The following is a 19,486-nucleotide window of genomic DNA, read 5'->3' on the forward strand; positions in this document are numbered from 1 at the left end:
GGGTGGGCTTCCTTGCCTGGGCAGTGGAGGGAGGCCCTGCTTCTACCAAGCCCAATTCCCTGCGCCCTGGGGTCCCGTGCTAAGCGACAAGGGCAAAGGCGATGTGGTCCCCTAGTGTGGAGGATGCAGAGGTGAGAGGTTGGGCTGGGAGGATAGTAGGATGCTGGGGCACGTGAAGTCCTTGAAGAGATGAGGTCTGAGCTTGGCCTTGAAGGCTTGGGAGAAATCGGAAGGAGAGAAGCCCTGATGAGGCCTTTCTCAGCCAGGTTATTCACCCCTACGGCCAGCAGGCCCGGAACAGAGCGGCCACGGGAAGCTGGCCCCGGAGAGCCTCCCAGGGTCCTGCTTGGGGCTTTGAGAGAGGGGCTGCTGGGCTCTGGGCTTTGGCCTGGGACTGCCTGCTAGAAGGGGGCCAGCCCCCCTCCTGGGGCAGGAATCCACTCTCCCAGGTCCCTCCAGGGGCAGTCTGGGCTACTCATTTTTGGTGAATTTCTAAAGCCTGATGCAATGTGTGGACTTAATAGTTTGAATCCTGAGTTTGAATCCTGGCTCTGCCTCTGTCTTGCTGGGTGACCTTCGGCAAGTTCCCTCCCCATAGAGCCTCAGTGTTCTCACCTCTAAAGTGGGGTATAGGGGTTCCCATTGTGGCTCAGTGGAAACGAATCTGACTAGTATCCATAAGGATGTAGGTTTGATCCCTGGCCTCGCTCAGTGGGTTAAGGACCCAGCATTGCCCTGAGCTGTGGTGTGGGTCGCAGATGCATCTCGGATCTGGCGTTGCTGTGGCTGTGATGTAGGCTGGCGGCTATAGCTCTGATTGGACCCCTAGCCTGGGAACCTCTATATGCTGCAGGTGCAGCCCTAAAAAGATAAAAAACAAAAAACACAAAGCATAAAAATAAAGTGGGGTAGAAGTCACCCTGCCTCGCACTTGAGAGAGTGTCTCTGCCAAGTCCTGAGTCATAAAAGCACTTGGTAGGTACCTGCCCCCTTCGTCCACAGTAACTCTGCTGGGCACTTGGGTGGGGAGACCATACCAGGGGGACAGATAGGACAGCCCCAAGGACAGCTGTTCCAGAAAACACAGAGCCCACGTGCCCCTCAATCCCGGGACAGCCCATCAGAGTCTAGAAGATGAGGCCTGCGTCCCCGGGGGGGGCCTGCGCCTCCCCGCACTGGGCTGCAGGCCCCCTCTGCCCAGAGCCTCGGCTGTGCCTAGCTTGGCGCGACAGCAAACACTCACTCAGTCCTTCGGTGAACCTCTGCCCAGGGCAGGGGGCTGAAGCCCAGCCAGGGAGGCTGACCGCCCCCCCGCCTCCCCCCAGGAGTGGCCTGCAGCGTCATCCTGGTGTACCTGATCTGCACTGACTGCTGGCTCATCACCGCGCTCTACTTCACTTGGCTGGCGTTTGACTGGAACACGCCCAAGAAAGGTAAGAGGGTGCCCCACCCCCGCGCCCTTGGGGCACTCCCTCCCCGCTCCCGCGAGCTGAAGTTCCTGAAGTTCCTCGTGGCTTGGCACCTGCTATGTGAGAAGAAGCTTTGGGATGAGCCGGGATGTGGTTTTGGATGGGGGCGAAAAGTGCCTCAAAGGCCACTATCCTGATCCTCTTGGGAGCTCACGCTCAATCCAGGGGCCCCGTAAGGTGAAGAAGTGAACGTGGGAAAGGACCCAGGGTGGGGGGAGGGGGCAGGATGCTGCACAGGGTGCTGGCCACCCAGCTCAGGGGTTCGTGCTGGCTCCGCCTAGATGCCATCCTCCCCCATGCCTACTCCTTCCCAACACTGTATTCTGTTCCCTGGAAGGTGGCCGGAGGTCACAGTGGGTCCGAAACTGGGCTGTTTGGCGCTACTTTCGAGACTACTTTCCCATCCAGGTAAAGACGCACGGGGGTTGTCTTGAAAGGGTGGGAATGGATGGGAAACCTGAAGTCAAGCCTTGATCTGCCCATCCGCAGTGACCACATGTGTGGAGTCAAACCATGTGACATCTCCCACTATGAGCCTCTGTCGCCATTCTGCCCCAGTTTATGCAGGATGTGCGGCAATTTGGGGTACAGATAGTGCCGTACCAGGTAAAAAAGAAGAGTCACGACTCGGGGAAAACAGTACTAGTCTTTCATCCATAAAGGTCAACAGAATTGCAGTGGTTGCATTTCAGGGCACCTCTGAGCTTCCTGGCAGCCAAGGCAAAAAGGGAAATATGATCATTATTGGTCCTCATTTTGGGAAGGAAAGAAACCTGTTAGTTCCTTGGGGAAACTAGTTCTAGGCTTTGGATCTAAACGCTGTTTCGGACCCTGAGATCCTGAGCGATGTAAGGAGCCGGTATAACGTTCGGTGAACATTAAAGGCGTAACTTAAAATGGAAGTGACTTAGCAAGAGCAATAAGGTAGTCCAAGTTCATCTGGCCTGAACCAAGGACAGCGATAAGTGTGAGGGGCTTTTTTTTCCTTCTTTCTTACAGAAATACCACTTCGCTTAGCCAGTTATGAGTGGGTCGCTGGGGGGTCGTGGCCATGGGCATTAGGACCCAGAAAATGTGGGGTGGAGTGAATGACGAGGGAGACCCTAACTGCTGAAGCGCTTGAGGACGGCTCTGGAGGCTCTGCTCCTAGAACTGTCCTGAGGCTAAGGAGCACAGAAGGGGACGGGAGAGCAGAGACACCTGAGTTGGAGAAGAAGGCTGGGCTGTGGAAGATGAGGAGGAGGTGGAGCAGAGAGGGAGGCTCTCTGTTTGTTGGGAGTCAGCACCTTTGCCCAAGGAGTCTCCTTTAACCCTGCCAGCAGCCTCTAAGACGGGTATTAACTTTATCGCGTTTTTACAGAAAAGGAAACTGAAGGTTGGAGGGTAGCACAGCCGAATGAGGCTAATAGGAAGTTGAGCCAAGATTCCAGTTGCTGTCTTGCCTCAAAAGCTGGGCTCTTCCCCCCACCGCACGCTGCCTCCCTACACGGCAGAACAGTGAGAAATGAGCTTGGAAGGATCCTCAGGCTTCCCCAGGCTTGGAGGACGGAGGCGGGGAAAGGATTGGCCAATCCTGGGTGGGGCCAGGGTGCAGTCTCCCACATGAAGCTGGTTTAGCCCAAGCTGAACTCCGCGTTGCCTTCCTCCTGCACCACTGGCTGCTCTGGGTCCCCCCGACAGGTCTTCTGAGCACCTGTCTTCTGTGGGGCCAACCTCGAGGTCCCGACAAGATCAAAGGTGGCTCGGTCTGACTTTCGGGCCCCCTGCCCGAGGTCTGCAAGCTGGGTTGGCAAGACCGAGGCATCTGGGCCATGGGGTGTGTGGACGATGCTAGTGGCTTGTGGATAATCCTGGCAGAATCCTGAAGCAAAGACCTGCCTGGCCGGCTCCCTCAGCATCCCAGCCCTGGCACACCCTAGCTGCTGAGGTAACCCAGCAGGGATCAGTGGGGCCGACGAGTGCAGGCAGCGTGTGCAAGTGTGAACGGGGACACGACACAGGGGGGTGTACATTTGCTGTTGTGAGTCAGCGACTCAGACATCCTGGCGTGCTGCCTGGAGGAGGCGGTCCAGTTATCCTACATTGCTCTGCTGCACTCGGGATCGTGGGGGTGGCTCCAGGGCCAGCTCCCCCTGCCGTCCCAGCCTGAGTCCAGTTTTCCCAGGACCTCTGGGGTCAGGGTTCCTGCTCCTTCCTTTTCATGACCCCGGCTCTCTGGCTGCAGAGGATCCAAGGCTGTTGCTGGGAGGATGTTGCACCACAGGACCTGGCCCTCTCATTTTGGAGATGAGGAAACCGAGTGCCAGAGAGGGGCAGGGACTGGTCTGGGTTGCACAGCGACTCCAAGCCAGTGCCGGTACTAGACTCCAGGCCCAGGATTCTTCCCCATTGGATTCCTGTTGCCTGTTCCCCTGGGAGGGATGTAACCCCAGGTTTCCCCATCGCTTTGAGCCCCACTTCGTGGGTCTCCCTGCCTCTGCTTCGCTGTTGGAGGCCTGGGCTGAGGTTCCGCCCTGTCACTCTGGTCACGGACCCGCACCGTTGCTCCCCTTGCCCTGCTGGGCTCTGCTGGGGACGCACAAGCGTCAGCCCTGGTCCCCACCGTCAGGTGGCCTCACCATCTAAAGGATCCTGCTAGATGCTGTCACTCTCTGCCTGTGGGGCCACCAGCCTGCTTTCTCAGGCTCATCCAACCTCATTCCCCCTCCTCCGGGAAATGGAGCTGTTCACGTGACCAAAAGTGGGAAACTTACAGATGGATGCGAGGACGCATGGGCTCTGGTCTTCCTGCTGGTTCCTCACCTGCCCCTCAGGAGCCTCCTCGAGACCAGTGGCTCCCTCCTTCATGGTTGGGATGACTCGATGACGCTGGTCAGAGCTGAGACAGACAGGCGCCCTTCCCCACTGCTCTCTGCCCTTTCCAAAGAACCAAAACAAAACCCCATGTCGCTTATCTCACCTCTGTTCCGAGACGTCTGTGGGGAGCCACGGGACCCAGGTGAGCTGGTCCCCGGGCACCCGGACCACAGCCAAGCCGAGCCTGAGGCGGGCTGCGGCACCGAGCCTTAACCTGGGCTCTGCTCTCACCTACGGGTGCCCTTGGCCAGGCCCCTGCCCCTCGGGCTTTGGGCTCCTCTTTTGTGCGGGGAGGGTGACCTGACGTTAGGTCTGATGCTCTGTGGAGTCTGGGTGACCCTCAGGTCCCAGCCCCTTTCCCGGCCTCTTGCCAGAGGTTGCGTAATGATCTCTAACGGCAGCCACCACCCATGCCTCCCCACTCCCTTTTTGGGGGGCTCCTTGCTCTTTGGCACCAGAGCAGCTCAGCTGGCCTGGAGGGCACCCCATCTCCCAGCAGGGCTGGGGCTCATGCGTTCACAGCAGCCAGCGGGGCCACCGGCTACCTGGACGAGGAGTGGACAGGGCCCAGGTCACCTCTCCCGAGGGATGGGTAACATCTTTGGAGAAGAGACCAGAAAAGGCTCTCTGAGCTTCGAGTCATCTGTCTGTCCATCTGCCTCATTTCACAGATGGCCCGGGAGGAGGGTCCATCCCAAGATCCCAAAGCAAGTCAGTAGCAGGGCTGGCAGAGAAACCGAGGCTTGGAGTTCCCGCTGTGGCTCAGCAATGATGAACCCGACTAGTATCCATGAGGAGGCAGGTTCAATCCCTGGCCCCACTCAGTGGGTTAAGTATCTGGCATTGCTGTGAGCTGCTGTGTAGTTGCAGACGCGGCTCAGATCTGGCATTGCTGTGGCTGCTACAGCTCCGATGGGACCCCTAGCCTGGGAACCTCCATCTGCTGCGGGTGCGGACCCGAAAAAGCAAAAAAGAAAAGGAGCCAAGGCTGTCTGCTCCAGGGCCGTATCCTCATCCTTCGTCCCTCTGCTGCCACACCTGCTGCCCGCTGTATAAGCTTCGGCGCATCTCTGCGTCTCCCTGGTTCTGAGTTTTCTGCAGGCTGCCCGGCTGGGCCAAGGTTCTCTGAGCACCTGGCCTGCCCTGGGAGGCAGGGCGTGAGGGTGGCTTGCCAGGACTTTGTCCCAGTTCACATCAGCCTGGCACTCAGGCTCTGCCACGGGAAGCAGTCGGGGACATGAGAGCGGGGGTGTCCACAGAGTGTCCATCAGCAGTGTTCTTCCCCCTCCTCCAGAGTCGACACGCTGTCCGCCCAGGAGGAGGAGACATGCAGACAGATCCAAGCTGTGTCAGATGCCTGCACTTTTCTGGGTGCTGTACCAGGGCCCTCAACTCGCTGTGCCCCAGGGCACCTCCTTTAACCAAAAGTCTCAGCGGATAGAGGCTTGCAAGATGGGGAGAAAGGATTTTAAAGAGCCAGCTAGGGTTCTGCCGGGTGGCACATCCATGTCCCAGGCCCAGGAAGAAGCACCGCTGGGTGGCCTCACCTAGAGGTAGACATTGACTCACTGTGACCTCCAGGGTGGCAGCAACAACTCCTTTCTCTAGGCCAGTCTCTACCTTGCAAGCAAAGGAATGGCCCAGATCAGGGCTCTTCCAGTCCATTCTGTGCCCTGGGCTCTCTGGCCCAGCCATCAGCGGAAGAGCATGTCTCCAGCACGGTGCTGGCTGCCTCAGCTCCTCCCCCAGCGCCTTCCTCCTCCAGGGAACCTGGTGCCGGGGCTTTCTAATCCTGGCTTCCCCAAGCACTCATGTGGTGGGCAGAAGACCTCCCACCCACCACCCTGCATAGCTCATATAAAAGCTGGGCTCCCTTTAAGACCCCCTGGCTGGAGTTTCCATCGTGGCTCAGTGGTTAATGAACCTGACTAGCATCCATGAGGATGCGGGTTCAATCCCTGGCCTTGCTCAGTGGGTTAAGGATCCGGCATTGCCTTGAGCTGTGGTGTAGGTCATAGACGTGGCTCAGATCTTGTGTTGCTGTAGCTGTGGTGTAGGCCAGCAGCTACAGCTCCAATTCGACCCCTAGCCTGGGAACCTCCATATGCTGCAGGTGCAGCCCTAAAAACACAAAAGGCAAAAACCAAAAAACACAAAAGACAAAACAAACAAACAAACAAAAAAACAAACCTGGCTGCCCCCACCCTCCACCCCACCAGCCAGGGATTCAGCTGCTGCTGTTCCCTGCTGATGGATTGGGCAGCTAAAGATGGGTGGGGGTTTTGAGCAGCTTTAATCTACTCGCCCAAGGCAAAGAGGGAGAAAGAAAACTGACATCCTGAGCCCTGGGCTATAACTCAGGGCTCTTGCTTGCGCCACGCTGGCAGGTGCAGAGCTGGGAGCGGGGCCAGCCGCCCCCACTTCCATTCCCTTCTGGACTTCATCACCTGAAGATTCAGATTTCAGCTTCCCCGAGGCCAGCTACCAGCACCCGGCCCCTTCCCTCAGCTGGGAGCAAGGTTCTCAAATCTAGAGTCACAGAAAATCCAGGCTCCCTGACACTGTGCCGCCGCCAGCTGGGGGCTCTGCTTGCAGCTGGCACCAATGTGGGGCGGTGGGCACACAGAAGCCCTGCAGGTGGGATGTCATCAGTGCCGCCTCTCCAGAGGCAGGGCGGCCCACCAGACCAAAACGGTCATACCCTTTGACCCTGGAATTGTATTTCTGGAACTTTGTCTCAAGAAAACAAGCACCAGCTATCATGGAAAAAAAAAAAAAACAAAACACTTTAAAAAAAGAAAGAAAACAAGTAGACAGGAGGACAAAAATAAGGTATTTGTGGAAGTGTTATTTCCGAGGGAAATTTTGGAAGCTTTTGGAAGGCCCAGCAGTCAGGGTTTGATTACAGTTCCATGTGGCATAGGCGTGAGCAGACACGTTCCTGAGGGATTTTGATACAGAAGAACAGCTATGGTATGCTCGGGAGGTAATTATATAAAAATCATATCAACCATAGGACCTCAGGCCTGTGGTTTTTACAAGAGAACATGTGTTGGGAGCTCCCTGGTGGTCTAGTGGTTAAGGATTCAGCGTCGTCACTACTGTGGCTCAGGTTCAATCCCAGGCCCGAGAACTTATGCATGCCACGGGCACACCCCCCCCCAAAAAAAATAAAAAATAAAACATGTCTATTTGAGTAGGGAACAAACCTCCACACGTCAGAAAGGTTTTTCTGGCTGGAGGAGCAACAGGTGCCTTTGCTTTTCTTCTGACTTTCCTGTATTTAAAAACATCTCTGATTATTCGTTATAATGATAATGAGTTATTATTATAATTCCAACCCTCTTAGTCCCCTCCACCCCGACTGTTCCCTAGGACGCTGGGCAGGTGCCCCTTATGGCTCAGGACTTACAGAAACCTTGCACCGTCCCCTCCGCCCTCCAAGCCGCCCGCCCCGGGCAGGGGGTGGGCCCCGAGAAAGCCAATCATCCTTTAGAGCATCCCGGGATAGCTTTGTTGATAGCACCACTGGTCAGCTGCCCCAGCTGCACAGCTGACCTCCCCTGCCCCCACTGTGGCTGGCACCAGGGCTGTGGCTTGTCCTTGTCCTTCCTGCCTCAGAGCCTGAGCTGCCTGGAAGGAAGTTTCCATTCAGGCTGGCTCCACTGTCCCTTCTCTTGCCAAAATAAGGGACCTGGACTTTACCCCCGATGGAAGCCAGACATCCCTCTTTATCCGAGAGTGACAGCGTTTGCACTGGGGTTTTAGAGCAATCATGCTGACTGTGGGGAGGGTATGGGGCCAGCCTAGAGCAGGGAATGCAGGAGGCTGGGGGAGTACAATTTGAGGTCCTGGGGAGTTCCCGTCGTGGCTTGGGGGTAACAAATCTGACTAGCATCCTTGGGGACACAGGTTCGATCCCTGGCCTTGCTTGGTGGGTTAAGGGTCCAGCATTGCTATGAGCTGTGATGTAGGTCACAGACGCGGCTCAGATCCCAAGTCGCTGTGGCTGTGGCTGTGGCCAGCAGCTGTAGCTCCAATTCAACCCCTGGGAACCTACACGTGCTAGGAAAAAAAAAAAAAAAAGACCTGTTGTGTTTGGGCTGAAGAAATAAGGGGAACGAGGGAGAAAGTTTCCCATCTGCTTCCCAGAGGTTCGCAGTCCAAGTAGCGACCGCCAAGGATCTGGCACCGTGGCCGCGTTGATGAGCGTCTCAGGTCAGGGTGGGAGAGTCACTGCAGTGCTCGGGCAGAAGGTCCCAGGGAGAGGGCAGCCCAGTCCCTCCCTACCCCTGGGTGTGCCCCAGTGCCCCTCTCCTGGCCGGTTTCCTCTGACCCAAGGTCTCCCTGCAGCTGGTGAAGACACACAACCTGCTCACCACCCGGAACTACATCTTTGGGTACCACCCCCACGGCATCATGGGCCTGGGGGCCTTCTGCAACTTCAGCACGGAGGCCACCGAAGTGAGCAAGAAGTTCCCTGGCATAAAGCCCTACCTGGCTACGCTGGCCGGCAACTTCCGGATGCCCGTGCTGCGGGAGTACCTGATGTCTGGAGGTGAGAACCCCCGCTACCCGGGCCTCTCCATTCGCCGGGAAGCCAACCCTCCGCGCCCCGGTGGCTGGTCCCGTGTTGGGAGATGCGGACTGCCGCAGGCACAGGGGGTCATGGCTGAGCAGGATCGGGGGCTCTGTGGGATTCAACTAGGATGGCATCTTCCCTAGGAAGCCTTCTCCAAGCCCACTTCTGGGCATCCCCAGTCTCCGTGTTGCCCTGCCCACAGTCCGATCATTTGGTCCGGTTTCCCACTTTCCAACCCCCTGTGGTCCCCATCAGCCCGACTCACTGGGATTCCCCTGCCTGGCGGAGTTAGGACCTCAGGGGGTGTTTGCCGAATGCATGCGTTCCCTCAGCAACCATGTGTCATTGTCCCCATTTCACAGAGAAGTAAACTGAGGCTCCGGGAAAGGACTGGCTTGCTCGGGGCCAGACCTCTAAGTGGCTGGGTTGGGTCTGGGCCCCAAGTCTAGGGCTCTGAGTAGACTTGACAGTGTGTGGGGGTGGGGGGAGCACAGCAGCCTGCGCTAGTGCGTGCAGCCCTGAGGCTATCGCCCTCTCTCTCCCCTCCAGGCATCTGCCCTGTGAACCGGGACACCATAGACTACCTGCTTTCAAAGAATGGGAGTGGCAATGCCATCATCATCGTGGTGGGTGGTGCAGCCGAGTCCCTGAGCTCCATGCCCGGCAAGAACGCAGTCACCCTGCGCAACCGCAAGGGTTTCGTGAAACTGGCCCTGCGCCACGGGTGAGTGCCCCCATGCCCCGCGCATGCGGCGCCCAGACCCTCCAACCTGAGCTCCGCGCAGGCCAGGGCGGCAGCTCCTTGTCTCCTGGAGGCAGGCCCCAGACCCCAGGCCCCCGGCCCCAGGCAGGCCGAGAAGAGATTTCCGACATCCTGTGGGAAAGGGGAAGTTGGAGCCCAGAGGTACCCGCGAGTTGCCCAAGTGTAGGCTGGGCAGCTGAGCCGGCAAAGATGCAGCCTGTGTCTTGTGGGCCCTTGCGGGCGGGCTAAGAGCCAGGCCCGGATGCAGGCCTGGGCTCCAGGGCCAAAGTGTATCATGCTGCCGAGAGAGCAGAAGGCCAAGAAGGAGGCTGGATGGCTGGAGATACCAGGGAAGGCTTCCTGGAGGGGGTGACCCTGAGGACAGGCAGGAGCTGAGCAGCTTGGATTTCTGTGACCTTTTTTCTAGAAATCCAGAGGCACATTCTGTGTAGCCTCCTGGTTGGCACATTTCATTGGACAAAGCACAGTTACTTCTAGGGCCCCTTTTAATTTTCCTGCAAATCCTGCAAGGATGCCATTCCCCCCCACCCCCATCACTCGAGATAACCAAGTGAGGCCAGGGGCCCCCTCAGGGCTACATTGTAAAGCTCCAACATGCTCTCCGGTCACAGACAGGGGGCAGAGGGCCTGTCCCCATCTGGCAGTGAGGGGACATGTGGTTTGGGGTCTCCCGGGGAGTTTGGCCAGTGTCTGGGGCCTCCGTGCTGCCAGGAGCAGCTGAAGCCGGGGAGTGGGCCACAACAGAGCCCGGCCTCTCCCTTCCAGAGCCGACCTGGTTCCCACCTACTCCTTCGGGGAGAACGAGGTGTACCAGCAGGTGATCTTTGAGGAGGGCTCCTGGGGCCGATGGGTCCAGAAGAAGTTCCAGAAGTACATTGGCTTCGCCCCCTGCATCTTCCACGGCCGAGGCCTCTTCTCCTCTGACACCTGGGGGCTCATGCCCTACTCCAAGCCCATCACCACTGTCGGTGAGTCCCCCCACCACCCGCCACAGACCCTGAACTAGGGTGCAAGCGAGTTTAGCGGCAGAGCGAGAGTTCACATCCACACCCCTGGCTCTGAGGTCCGTGCTCTAAGTCCCGAGGACGTGTTCGCCGGGGGGGGACCGATTGGTGGGGGGGGGGGGGGTCCCGAGACCAGGAGCTGGGCTGTGCCAGATGAGAAGCAGGACGAGGCAGGTCCGTGTTCGCAGAGTCTCTCAGGGAAGACCCTGTGACAGCCCAGGGCCGCAGGGGGTGTGAGGAGGACGTGTGGGGGCTCTGAAAGGCCGTGGGGGACCCCAGCGAGGAGGGCGCGCTTACACGGATAGCCAAACAGGACTTATCCAGCACAAGTGGGGAGGAAGCGAGATTTCGTCCGAAACAATAGCCTGAACGAAGTTCCCCCCAGCAGGACTGCATAGATGTTTAAGGAGCAGAAGCAAATCTAGGACGAGAACAGAAGCCTGTGAGATGCGGAGCCAAAAACTCTGCTTTTTGCCCTCTGCCGTGTTGTTTTCGGTCCATATGAGACAATTTAGAGGATCCCAAGGAATGATCTGTTGTAGGGGTGGGTGTGTGTGTGTGTGTGTGTGTGTGTGTGTGCCTGTGTCTGTCTGTCTGTTAATGGTTCACAAGCCAGAGATCACACAAGCGCCTGGAGGCCGCACACCGTGGACTCTGGGGCCAAAGCTCAGAGAGATACTTGGAGTTATTTTCAGGGCCAGATGTTTTGCTGTGTAGTTTTTCCAGAGAGATCAACATCCTGCCTTTGAGGTCACGTGACCCAGACTCCCCTTTGACTCTCGCTGTACACAAATCCACCCCAGGTCTAACATCAGTGGGGCAGCAGGGTGGCTGGAGAGGGACACGGTTTGGTGGACAGTGTGAAGGAGTTTGTTCTTCGCCTTAAGGATGCAAAACGATCTGAGGGCTTGCGGGAGGGGAGATTCAGGCTTACATTTTATTTATTTATTTATTTTATTTTTTATTTATTTTTATTTTTATTTTTATTTTGCTTCTTAGGGCCGCACCTACGGCGTGTGGAGGTTCCCAGGCTGGGAGTCCAATCGGAGCTGTTGCTGCCGGCCTACGCCACAGCCACAGCAATGTCAGATCCGAGCCGTGTCTGTGACCTACACCACAGCTCATGGCAATGCCGGATCCTTAACCCACTGAGCGAGGCCAGGGATCGAACCCACAATCTCGTGGTTCCTAGTCAGATTCATTTCTGCTGCACCACAACGGGAACTCCCAGGCTACATTTTAGAGTGATCCCTGGGGCTGCTGAATAGAAAATGGATTTGGAGTTCCCTGGTGGCCTGGTGGGTTAAGGATTTGGCACTGTCATGCTATGGTGTGGGTTTGATCTCTGACTCAGGAACTTCTGCATGCCGAGAGCACAGCCAAAAAAAAAAAAAAAAAAAAAAAAAGGAATTCCCATTGCGGCACCAGGACGCAGTTTGATCCCCGGCCCGGCACAGTGGGTTAAAGGATCCAGCATTGCTATAGCCGTGGCGTAGGTCACAACTGCAGCTCGGATCTGATCCCTGGCCTGGGAGCGCCATAGGCCGCAGGGGAAAGGAAAAAGAAAATGGGTTAGAAGGGGCAAATGGAAGCCACAAGATCAGTCCAGAGTCTTTTGCGGTGGCCGGTGGCTTGGGCCAAGGGAATGGCAGTGGAGATGGAAGAGACGTGCGTGAACTTGGGAGAAATTTCAGAAGCAGTATTGATGGGACTTAGGGATGAGCTGGGTGTGGAGAGCAAGCAAGATAAGAAAATGAAAAAAAAGAAGAAGACAGGAAAATGAAATTACCCGCGGATTTATGCGCCCTCGTCTCCTCTTTCTCCTGCCCTTAGCACACTGCTCCAGGCATGTCCCGTTCTTTCACAGACCCCTCAGCAAAGCCCTCGGAGGAGGGTCTCCATGTGGTAGGTTGAGGACACTGAGGTTCAGAGAGGCGGGGTCCCTCGCCCAGAGCAGGGCCAAAGCAGAGCCGTGACCTGCTCCCCGCTGCTGCTTAAGTGGGTATGTGACCTTGGGCGGGTCCCTTCCCGTCCACCTGGGCTTCTCATCTGTAAAAGGGACAAGCCCAGATGGAGCACACCCAGCCCAGTTCCTGGCACGCGGTTGGCACCTAGCGCAGGGTCGCTGCCATCAGCCACACAGTGGATGCCCGGGCAGGGCGGGCCGACGGCACTGACTCGAGTCCTCTGCCCCGTCTCTGCAGTGGGTGAACCCATCACCATCCCGAAGCTGGAGCACCCGACCCAGCAGGACATTGACCTCTACCATGCCATGTACACGGAGGCGCTGGTGAAGCTCTTCAACCAGCACAAGACCAAGTTCGGCCTCCCGGAGACCGAGGTCCTGGAGGTGAACTGAGCCCGTCCGTCCGTCCGCCCATCTGTCCGTCCGCAGGGGCCAGCTTCTGGGAGGAATCGGCTGCAAATCATTTTCTACCAAGATCTCGAGTGCTTTTTGTGCTGTAAATTTGGAAGCGTCCTGGGTGTCTGTGGGTTATTTAAAAGAAATTATAATAATTTTGTTAAACCATTACCATGTTAGGTCTTTTTTAAGAAGGACAAAGTCACTCTTTCTTCACATTGGTCCTTTTCTGGGTGGCGGCTGACACAGCTGGGCCTTTGTGGTTTCTCAGCCAACCCCCCTCCTCCCCTTCCCAGGAGTACAGAGAAAACTGCATCCTCAAAAACAAACAAAACCCACACAACCCCCTACCCCCAGCCCACGTCCTGGGGAAGGACAGGCTTAAGGGACTCAGGCCAATGAGATCATTTGCCCTTTGCCCCCTGGGGGGTGAGGGGCAGAAGCCACTTGTCATACACACACCTCTATTCCCAGCTGCCCCACACCGGATGGCATGACTAGTCCCTCTTGCCAAGGGGAAGGCTCAGGGGGCACAGGTGTCTGAGGAGCGCAGGGAGGAGCATCTGGAATATTCCAGCTTCGATCTCCTCTCTGCCAGCCCCCACACGTCCAGTCTTTCAAATCTGAGCCTGGACTGGCCTCCAGAGCGGGATGGAGGGGCAGCGAGCCCGCGCTGGGGAACAGGGCTGTCCAGAGCAACCACCTCTTGGATGATGCAGCCCCACCACGCTCTGCTTGGAGTGACTGGTTTTCCTCGGGGGGCTGATGACCCTGGACGTGGCACCGACCCCGCCTTGGCCTAAATCAAGTACTTCCCAGTGGCCTCGGCTTAACCCACACCCCCCAAAGTGTGGATGTGGAGAAGGGGTCCCATGTCCTCTTTGGAGAGGGACCTGCTCCTCTGACCTGCAGACCGCTTCCAGAACAGAAGATTCCTGAACCCAAGCCTCAGGCTCGTGTATTTGTGCCTCTCTGAGGGTATGGGGGCCGGAGTGGGGAACCCTGGTCCCCTGTGTGTCCTTTGTTCTCTTGATGAGATCCTTCACTGTGTCAGATTTTTGTATATTCCTAAATATGAATAAATGAAAACGAGAGTCCTCTGTGAGTTGTCACTGGGGCTGCATCTGCCTCTTGCCACTGACACTAGGGGAGCAGAAATAAATGTTGGAAAAGACGGAGGATATGCAGGATGGTCAGGACTGTGACAGAGAGGCCCCTTAATCCAGCCTGGGGTGCCTCACGGAGCCGGAGTCCCAACCTGAGCTGGGATGGCTGGAAGTTTGCCAGGAAGGTGCAGCAGAGCAGAGCATGTGCTGACTGATTTGAACCACCACGAGGTGGCAGTAGAGAGGTCTGTGCTGGGGCTTCCCTAGGAAGGGAGGGAGGCAGCTTCTCTGGAGTTTTTAGGTGGGGAGGAGGGCAGGGCAGAGAGAGGAGGGCCCCTGGGGGGCCCTCGGAGGCTGGATTCTGTAGCTCCTGGCAGGTCTCCGGTCTCTGGCTGCAGAGCTCAGGTCAGAGGACAGACGTTTCCTTTAGGCTGGAGGCAAGGCCTGTTTTGTGATGCGTTTCAGCCCCACCCCAGCCCCAGGCCAAGGCTAGGCGGGACTCTAGGCTTTCCGCTCCAGGCTGATCCTGGCCCCAACCTAGGGCCGCCCTACCCACCAAGAGGCCATTATCCTCTGCATGAATTTTGTGAAGATTAAACACTTACTGTGCACCAGGGAACTCCACCCTCTCTGCCTAAGAACAGCCACCGGGACCAGGCCTTAAATCTTGGAGGGGGCACCTCACCCAGGGCAGGACATGGTCAGCCCTGCATATCCACCAATTGTTCATCTACCAACTCTGCTATTCCATTTTATAGGAAGGCCTCGATTAGCCACAGATTTCTTATCTCCGAGGCTGGGGGGGGGAGGGGAGGCAGGTGGAAGAGGGTGGTGAGGAGGGAGGTTTTGGCTCCTAAAACCGAGCCTTTGCAGACACCTCAGGTCTCTGTCTAGCAGCCACCTGTGCAGAGCAGAGGCCAGCCCCGCTCTAAGCCGTGTGTGGAGAACTCTAGGAAATGCTATGAACATGGCCTTCGGTTGAGAGTCGTTACCTTGGGAGAGGGAACTGGAACCTCCTTTTCCAGAAGGCTCTCTGCCTTGGACCCTGGAAATGGGGCTGCCTTCTCAGCCTGAAGGTCAAATTCCACAATTCTGCTTGTTGTTCACAGAGATGGCCACGAGGGGGCACTGAGGATAGTTCTGAAGCAAAAGCCACAAAGCTTCCCAAACTTTCTTTTCACATTTTGACCCTAATCTAGCTACTCGCCCTAGAGATAAATAAAATCACAGACTCCCAAAAGCTCAGAGCTGGACAGAAATTCAGTATTCAGGAGTTCCCGCTGAGGCTCAGCGGTGATGAACCTGACTAGTATCCATGAGGACGGGGGTTCAATCCATGGCTTTGTTCAGTGGGTTGTGGTGTTGCTGTGAGCGGTGCTATAGGTCGAAAATGTTGCTCAGCTCCTGTGTTGCCGTGGCTGCGCATCAGCTGCAGCTCCGATGCAACCCCTAGCCTGGGAATTTCCATGTGCCACAGGCGTAGCCCTAAAAAGCAAAAAAAAAAAAAAAAAAAAAAAAAGCAAAAAAAAGAAAAGGAAAAGAAATTCAATATTCATCATGAACAATTCCTCCTAATCTGGGAAATTTTGCTTAGAGTGGCTGATGGATTTGCTTCTAATCACTCAGCAAATCAACATTTACTAAATTCCTCCTCTCGGCAGGGAATGAGGGAATTCCAAATTGATTGTCCCCTGTTCTTAGGTGTAGAAATCTAAAGCACTCACCTTTTAAAAGGCCTTTGCAGGGTTCCCCTAGTAGCTCAGTGGTTAATGAATCCAACTAGGAACCATGAGGTTGAGGGTTCGATCCCCAGCCAGTGGGTTAGGGATCTGGCATTGCCATGAGCTGTGGTGTAGGTTGTGGACACAGGTCAGATGTGGCGTTGCTGTGGCTGTGGTATAGGCCGGCGGCTGCAGCTCGGATTAGACCCCTAGCCTGGGAACCTCCATATGCCACAGGTATGGCCCTAAAAAGATTTAAAAAGAAAGCCTTTGCCTCCTTTTATATTCCCTGCCTAGGTTCTAGATGTCCCTGCCACACCCATCAGCAGAACCAGCCTCCAGTCCTGGTGGGCTCTTCTCTCTCCCCAGATCCCTGCCCCACTCCAATAGCTGCTGCTGCTGCTGCTGCTGCTGCTGCTTAGATGGTAGCCTCTCAAACCATGCCCTCCTTTCTCACCCCTAATAACACCTGCTAAGGAGTATGGGATCCAGCCTGTGACCCTGCCCTGATCATGTCACTTAACCTCTCAGAGCCTCAGCATCCTCATCTGCAGATGGGACTAAACCGTATTCCTGGGGTGATAGGCATCTAAGTATAAGATATATAAATAAAAAGCATTCATCCAGGAGTTCCCATCGTGACTCAGCAGTAACGAATCCAACTAGTATCCATGAGGTTGTGGGTTTGCTCCCTGCCCTCACTCAGTGAGTTAAGGAGCTGTGGTGTAGGTCGCAGACATGGCTTGGATCCTGCATTGCTGTGGCTGTGGTATAGGCCAGCAGCTGCAGCTCCGACTGGACCCCTAGCCTGGGAACCTCCATATGCTGTGGGTTCGGGCCTAAAAAAAGAAAAAAAGAGTCTCTGAGAGAGTGTTGCCTTTGCAAAACCTTGACTTTGGACTTCCGGCCTCCAGGCCTGTGAGAGGATGCATTTCTGTTGTTTTAAGCCAGCCAGTTTATGGCTTAAACTCATACAAACAGTGGCCTTCGATGTATTAGAGGACTTGGACTTGTGCCAGTGGATGGCAGAGTTTGGTCTCCTTTTTTTTTTTTGTCTTTTATCTTTTTAGGGCTGTACCCGCAGCATATGGAAGTTCTCAGACTAGAGATCAAATCAGAACTTTAGCTGCTGGCCTACACCACAGCCACAGCCACGCAGGGTCCAAGCCACGTCTGTGACCTACACCAGAGCTCACGGCAATGCTGGATCCTCAACCCACTGAGCAAGGCCTTGGACTGAACCCGTGTCCTCATGGATACTAGTCGGGTTCGTTAACCACTGAGCCACGAAGGGAACTCCCCAAGTCTGGTCTTTTCATCAGTAGAACATTTCACTTTTCTTTATATGGGGTGGGCTGCAAATCTGACTCTTCTTTCTAATACTTCTGAGAGAGTGGAAGAAATTCTCATTGAACAGGTTATAATGTGATTGCTAGGAAGAGAAAAATAAGAATTTCCCCCACCTCTTGGCTTCAACCACAATTTTTATAAGAAACTTCTACTCCATATATTTTCCATACTTCTTTTGTATAATCCTATTTCTCTTCCTTGTAAATGCTTTTTCAAGCTATTTTTCACCGTTTAACTGCTCGGAGAGTTTTGGTTTGTGTATTTTCATCTCATCTGTATCATGCCTACACACATTTTATCTTCTACCTTTTTTCACCTAACATTGCATTGCACTTATACACATTTAAAAAGCACTTTTTCTCAGTTCTGAAACATCAAACAATTTTTTTTTTTTTTTTAGGGACACGGGTGCAACACATGGAGGTTCCCAGGCTAGGGGTCGAATCGGAGCTGCAGCTGCTGGCCTACACCACAGCCACAGCAACACTAGATCTGAGCTGTGTCTAGGACCTATACCACAGCTTGTGACAATGCTGGATCCTGAACCCCCTGAGCAGGGCCAGGAATGGAACCCACATCCTCATGGATCCTAGTTGGGCTCATTTCCTCTGAGCCACAGTGGGAACTCCATCAAATGATTTTTGAAATTTCTGATTACTTTTGATGAAGACCAATACAAAGTCTTTTTTCCTCTAACTAAGCACACATGACATACTTTATTTTTTCATCAAAGTAGAGTTGATTTACAATGTTGTGCCAGTTTCTGCTGTAGAGCAAAGCAATCCAGTCACACATATACATACGTTTCCTTTCTTTTTCTTTCTTTCCTTTTTTTTTTTTTTTTTTTTTTTTTTTTTTTTTTTTTTAGGGCAGCAGCTGCAGCGCATGGAAGTTCCCAGGTGAGGGGTTGAATTGGAGCTGCAGTGGCTGGCGTACACCACAGCCACACGAACACCCGATCCGAGCCATGTCTGCAACCTCCACCGTAGCTCATGGCAATGCCAGATCCTTAACCCACTGAGCGAGGCTGGGGATCAAACCTGCACCCTCCTGGATGCTAGTCAGGTTCTTTTCCACTGAGCCCCGACGGGAACTCCTCATTCCCTTTATCATCTTCCATCGTGGTGTGTCCCAAGGGACTGGCCATCGTCCCCTGTGCTGTACAGCAGGACCTCATTGCTTATGGATATACTTTAAAATTGTACTGTATATGATATAAAAATGTATTCCAGGAAAAAAATATGCCTTCACTGGATAAATAAAATTTAAAATATATGCTGCAATACTCTTTTATTAGAGGCAATAAAGTGTAGAACTGGTAACATTGGAATCAGACGGCTTTCAAATTCCAGCTCCAAACTCAAACCGTGTGACCCTGGGCAGATGACAGGACTCTTGCTTTCAGCTTCTAGCACCCTTATGAGGGGACACATGAACAGCTTCCAACAATCCCGGGCCCATACCAAGCACTCCAAAGTTATTACAGTTTTCAAAATATAAACTTGGATGAGCCAAATGGCATGCAAAAATAAAATAGAAATACTTTTCATTTTGTTTGTAGGAAATAGATTATTTCACAGTGAACATCACAATGTTTGCCTTTTTTTTTTTGAAAACCATCTCACAAACAGGTTGCAAGTACAACACAAAGAATTTTTTTTTTCCCTAAACCAGGTAGGAGTAAATTTGTAAACATGATGCTCCCTCATACCAAACAAGAACATTATCCAGCAGAACCACAAGAAAACCACGAAGACCATTAAGTTAACATAGAGATGCGATCCCCAGACGCTAGTCAAGTTTCAACATTCCTCTTCATAAGGCCCATTTTAGCAAAAGGATCAAGTTCAGACTCTCATGTTCTAGAACCTCATTTTTGGAAGAAAAGCACACTTCGGTTTCGCCTCCACCCTCAACACTGCCTCACTTCAGACCCACACCAGAAGCAAGGATCCGCTGTGGGCTGGGTGTTCAACTCAAGTCTGACACTGCCTACTGAGAGGTAGCATCCGCTCTCCTGGGGCCAGGGCTCAGTCCCACGGGACTGCACACCTGCCCCCCACCGCCACACACGCACACACACCTGCACACTTCGGATGCCAATTGCAAGTGTGGGTTATCTGCACTTCTGACCCACTGGCTATACAGTGAAGCTTCCCACACACTCCTCCTTGGAGGTCCATTAATTTGCCAGAGTGGCTCACAGAACTCAGCATTTGCTCACTAGGCGATTGGTTTATCATAAAAGGCTGTAACTCGGGAATAGCCAAATA

General features: G+C 54.5%; 1 protein-coding gene across 1 annotated transcript in view; it reads left to right on the top strand.

The window, feature by feature from the left end:
• DGAT2 (diacylglycerol O-acyltransferase 2) overlaps nt 1–13,262 on the top strand; it is a 34,065-nt gene extending 20,803 nt beyond the window's left edge. The window contains 6 exon segments of the mRNA NM_001160080.1: nt 1,326–1,433; nt 1,807–1,877; nt 8,679–8,883; nt 9,457–9,631; nt 10,436–10,638; nt 12,879–13,262. Coding sequence (NP_001153552.1) covers nt 1,326–1,433; nt 1,807–1,877; nt 8,679–8,883; nt 9,457–9,631; nt 10,436–10,638; nt 12,879–13,033 — 917 coding nt within the window. The 3' untranslated portion in view covers nt 13,034–13,262.
• The last annotated feature ends 6,224 nt before the right edge of the window (nt 13,263–19,486 follow it).

Source organism: Sus scrofa, chromosome 9 (genome assembly GCF_054392235.1).
Source record: "Sus scrofa isolate SSC_HxYL_T2T_F1_AM1 chromosome 9, Sscrofa_HxYL_maternal_Yorkshire_Landrace_v2.0, whole genome shotgun sequence".
Lineage (NCBI taxonomy): Eukaryota > Metazoa > Chordata > Mammalia > Artiodactyla > Suidae > Sus > Sus scrofa.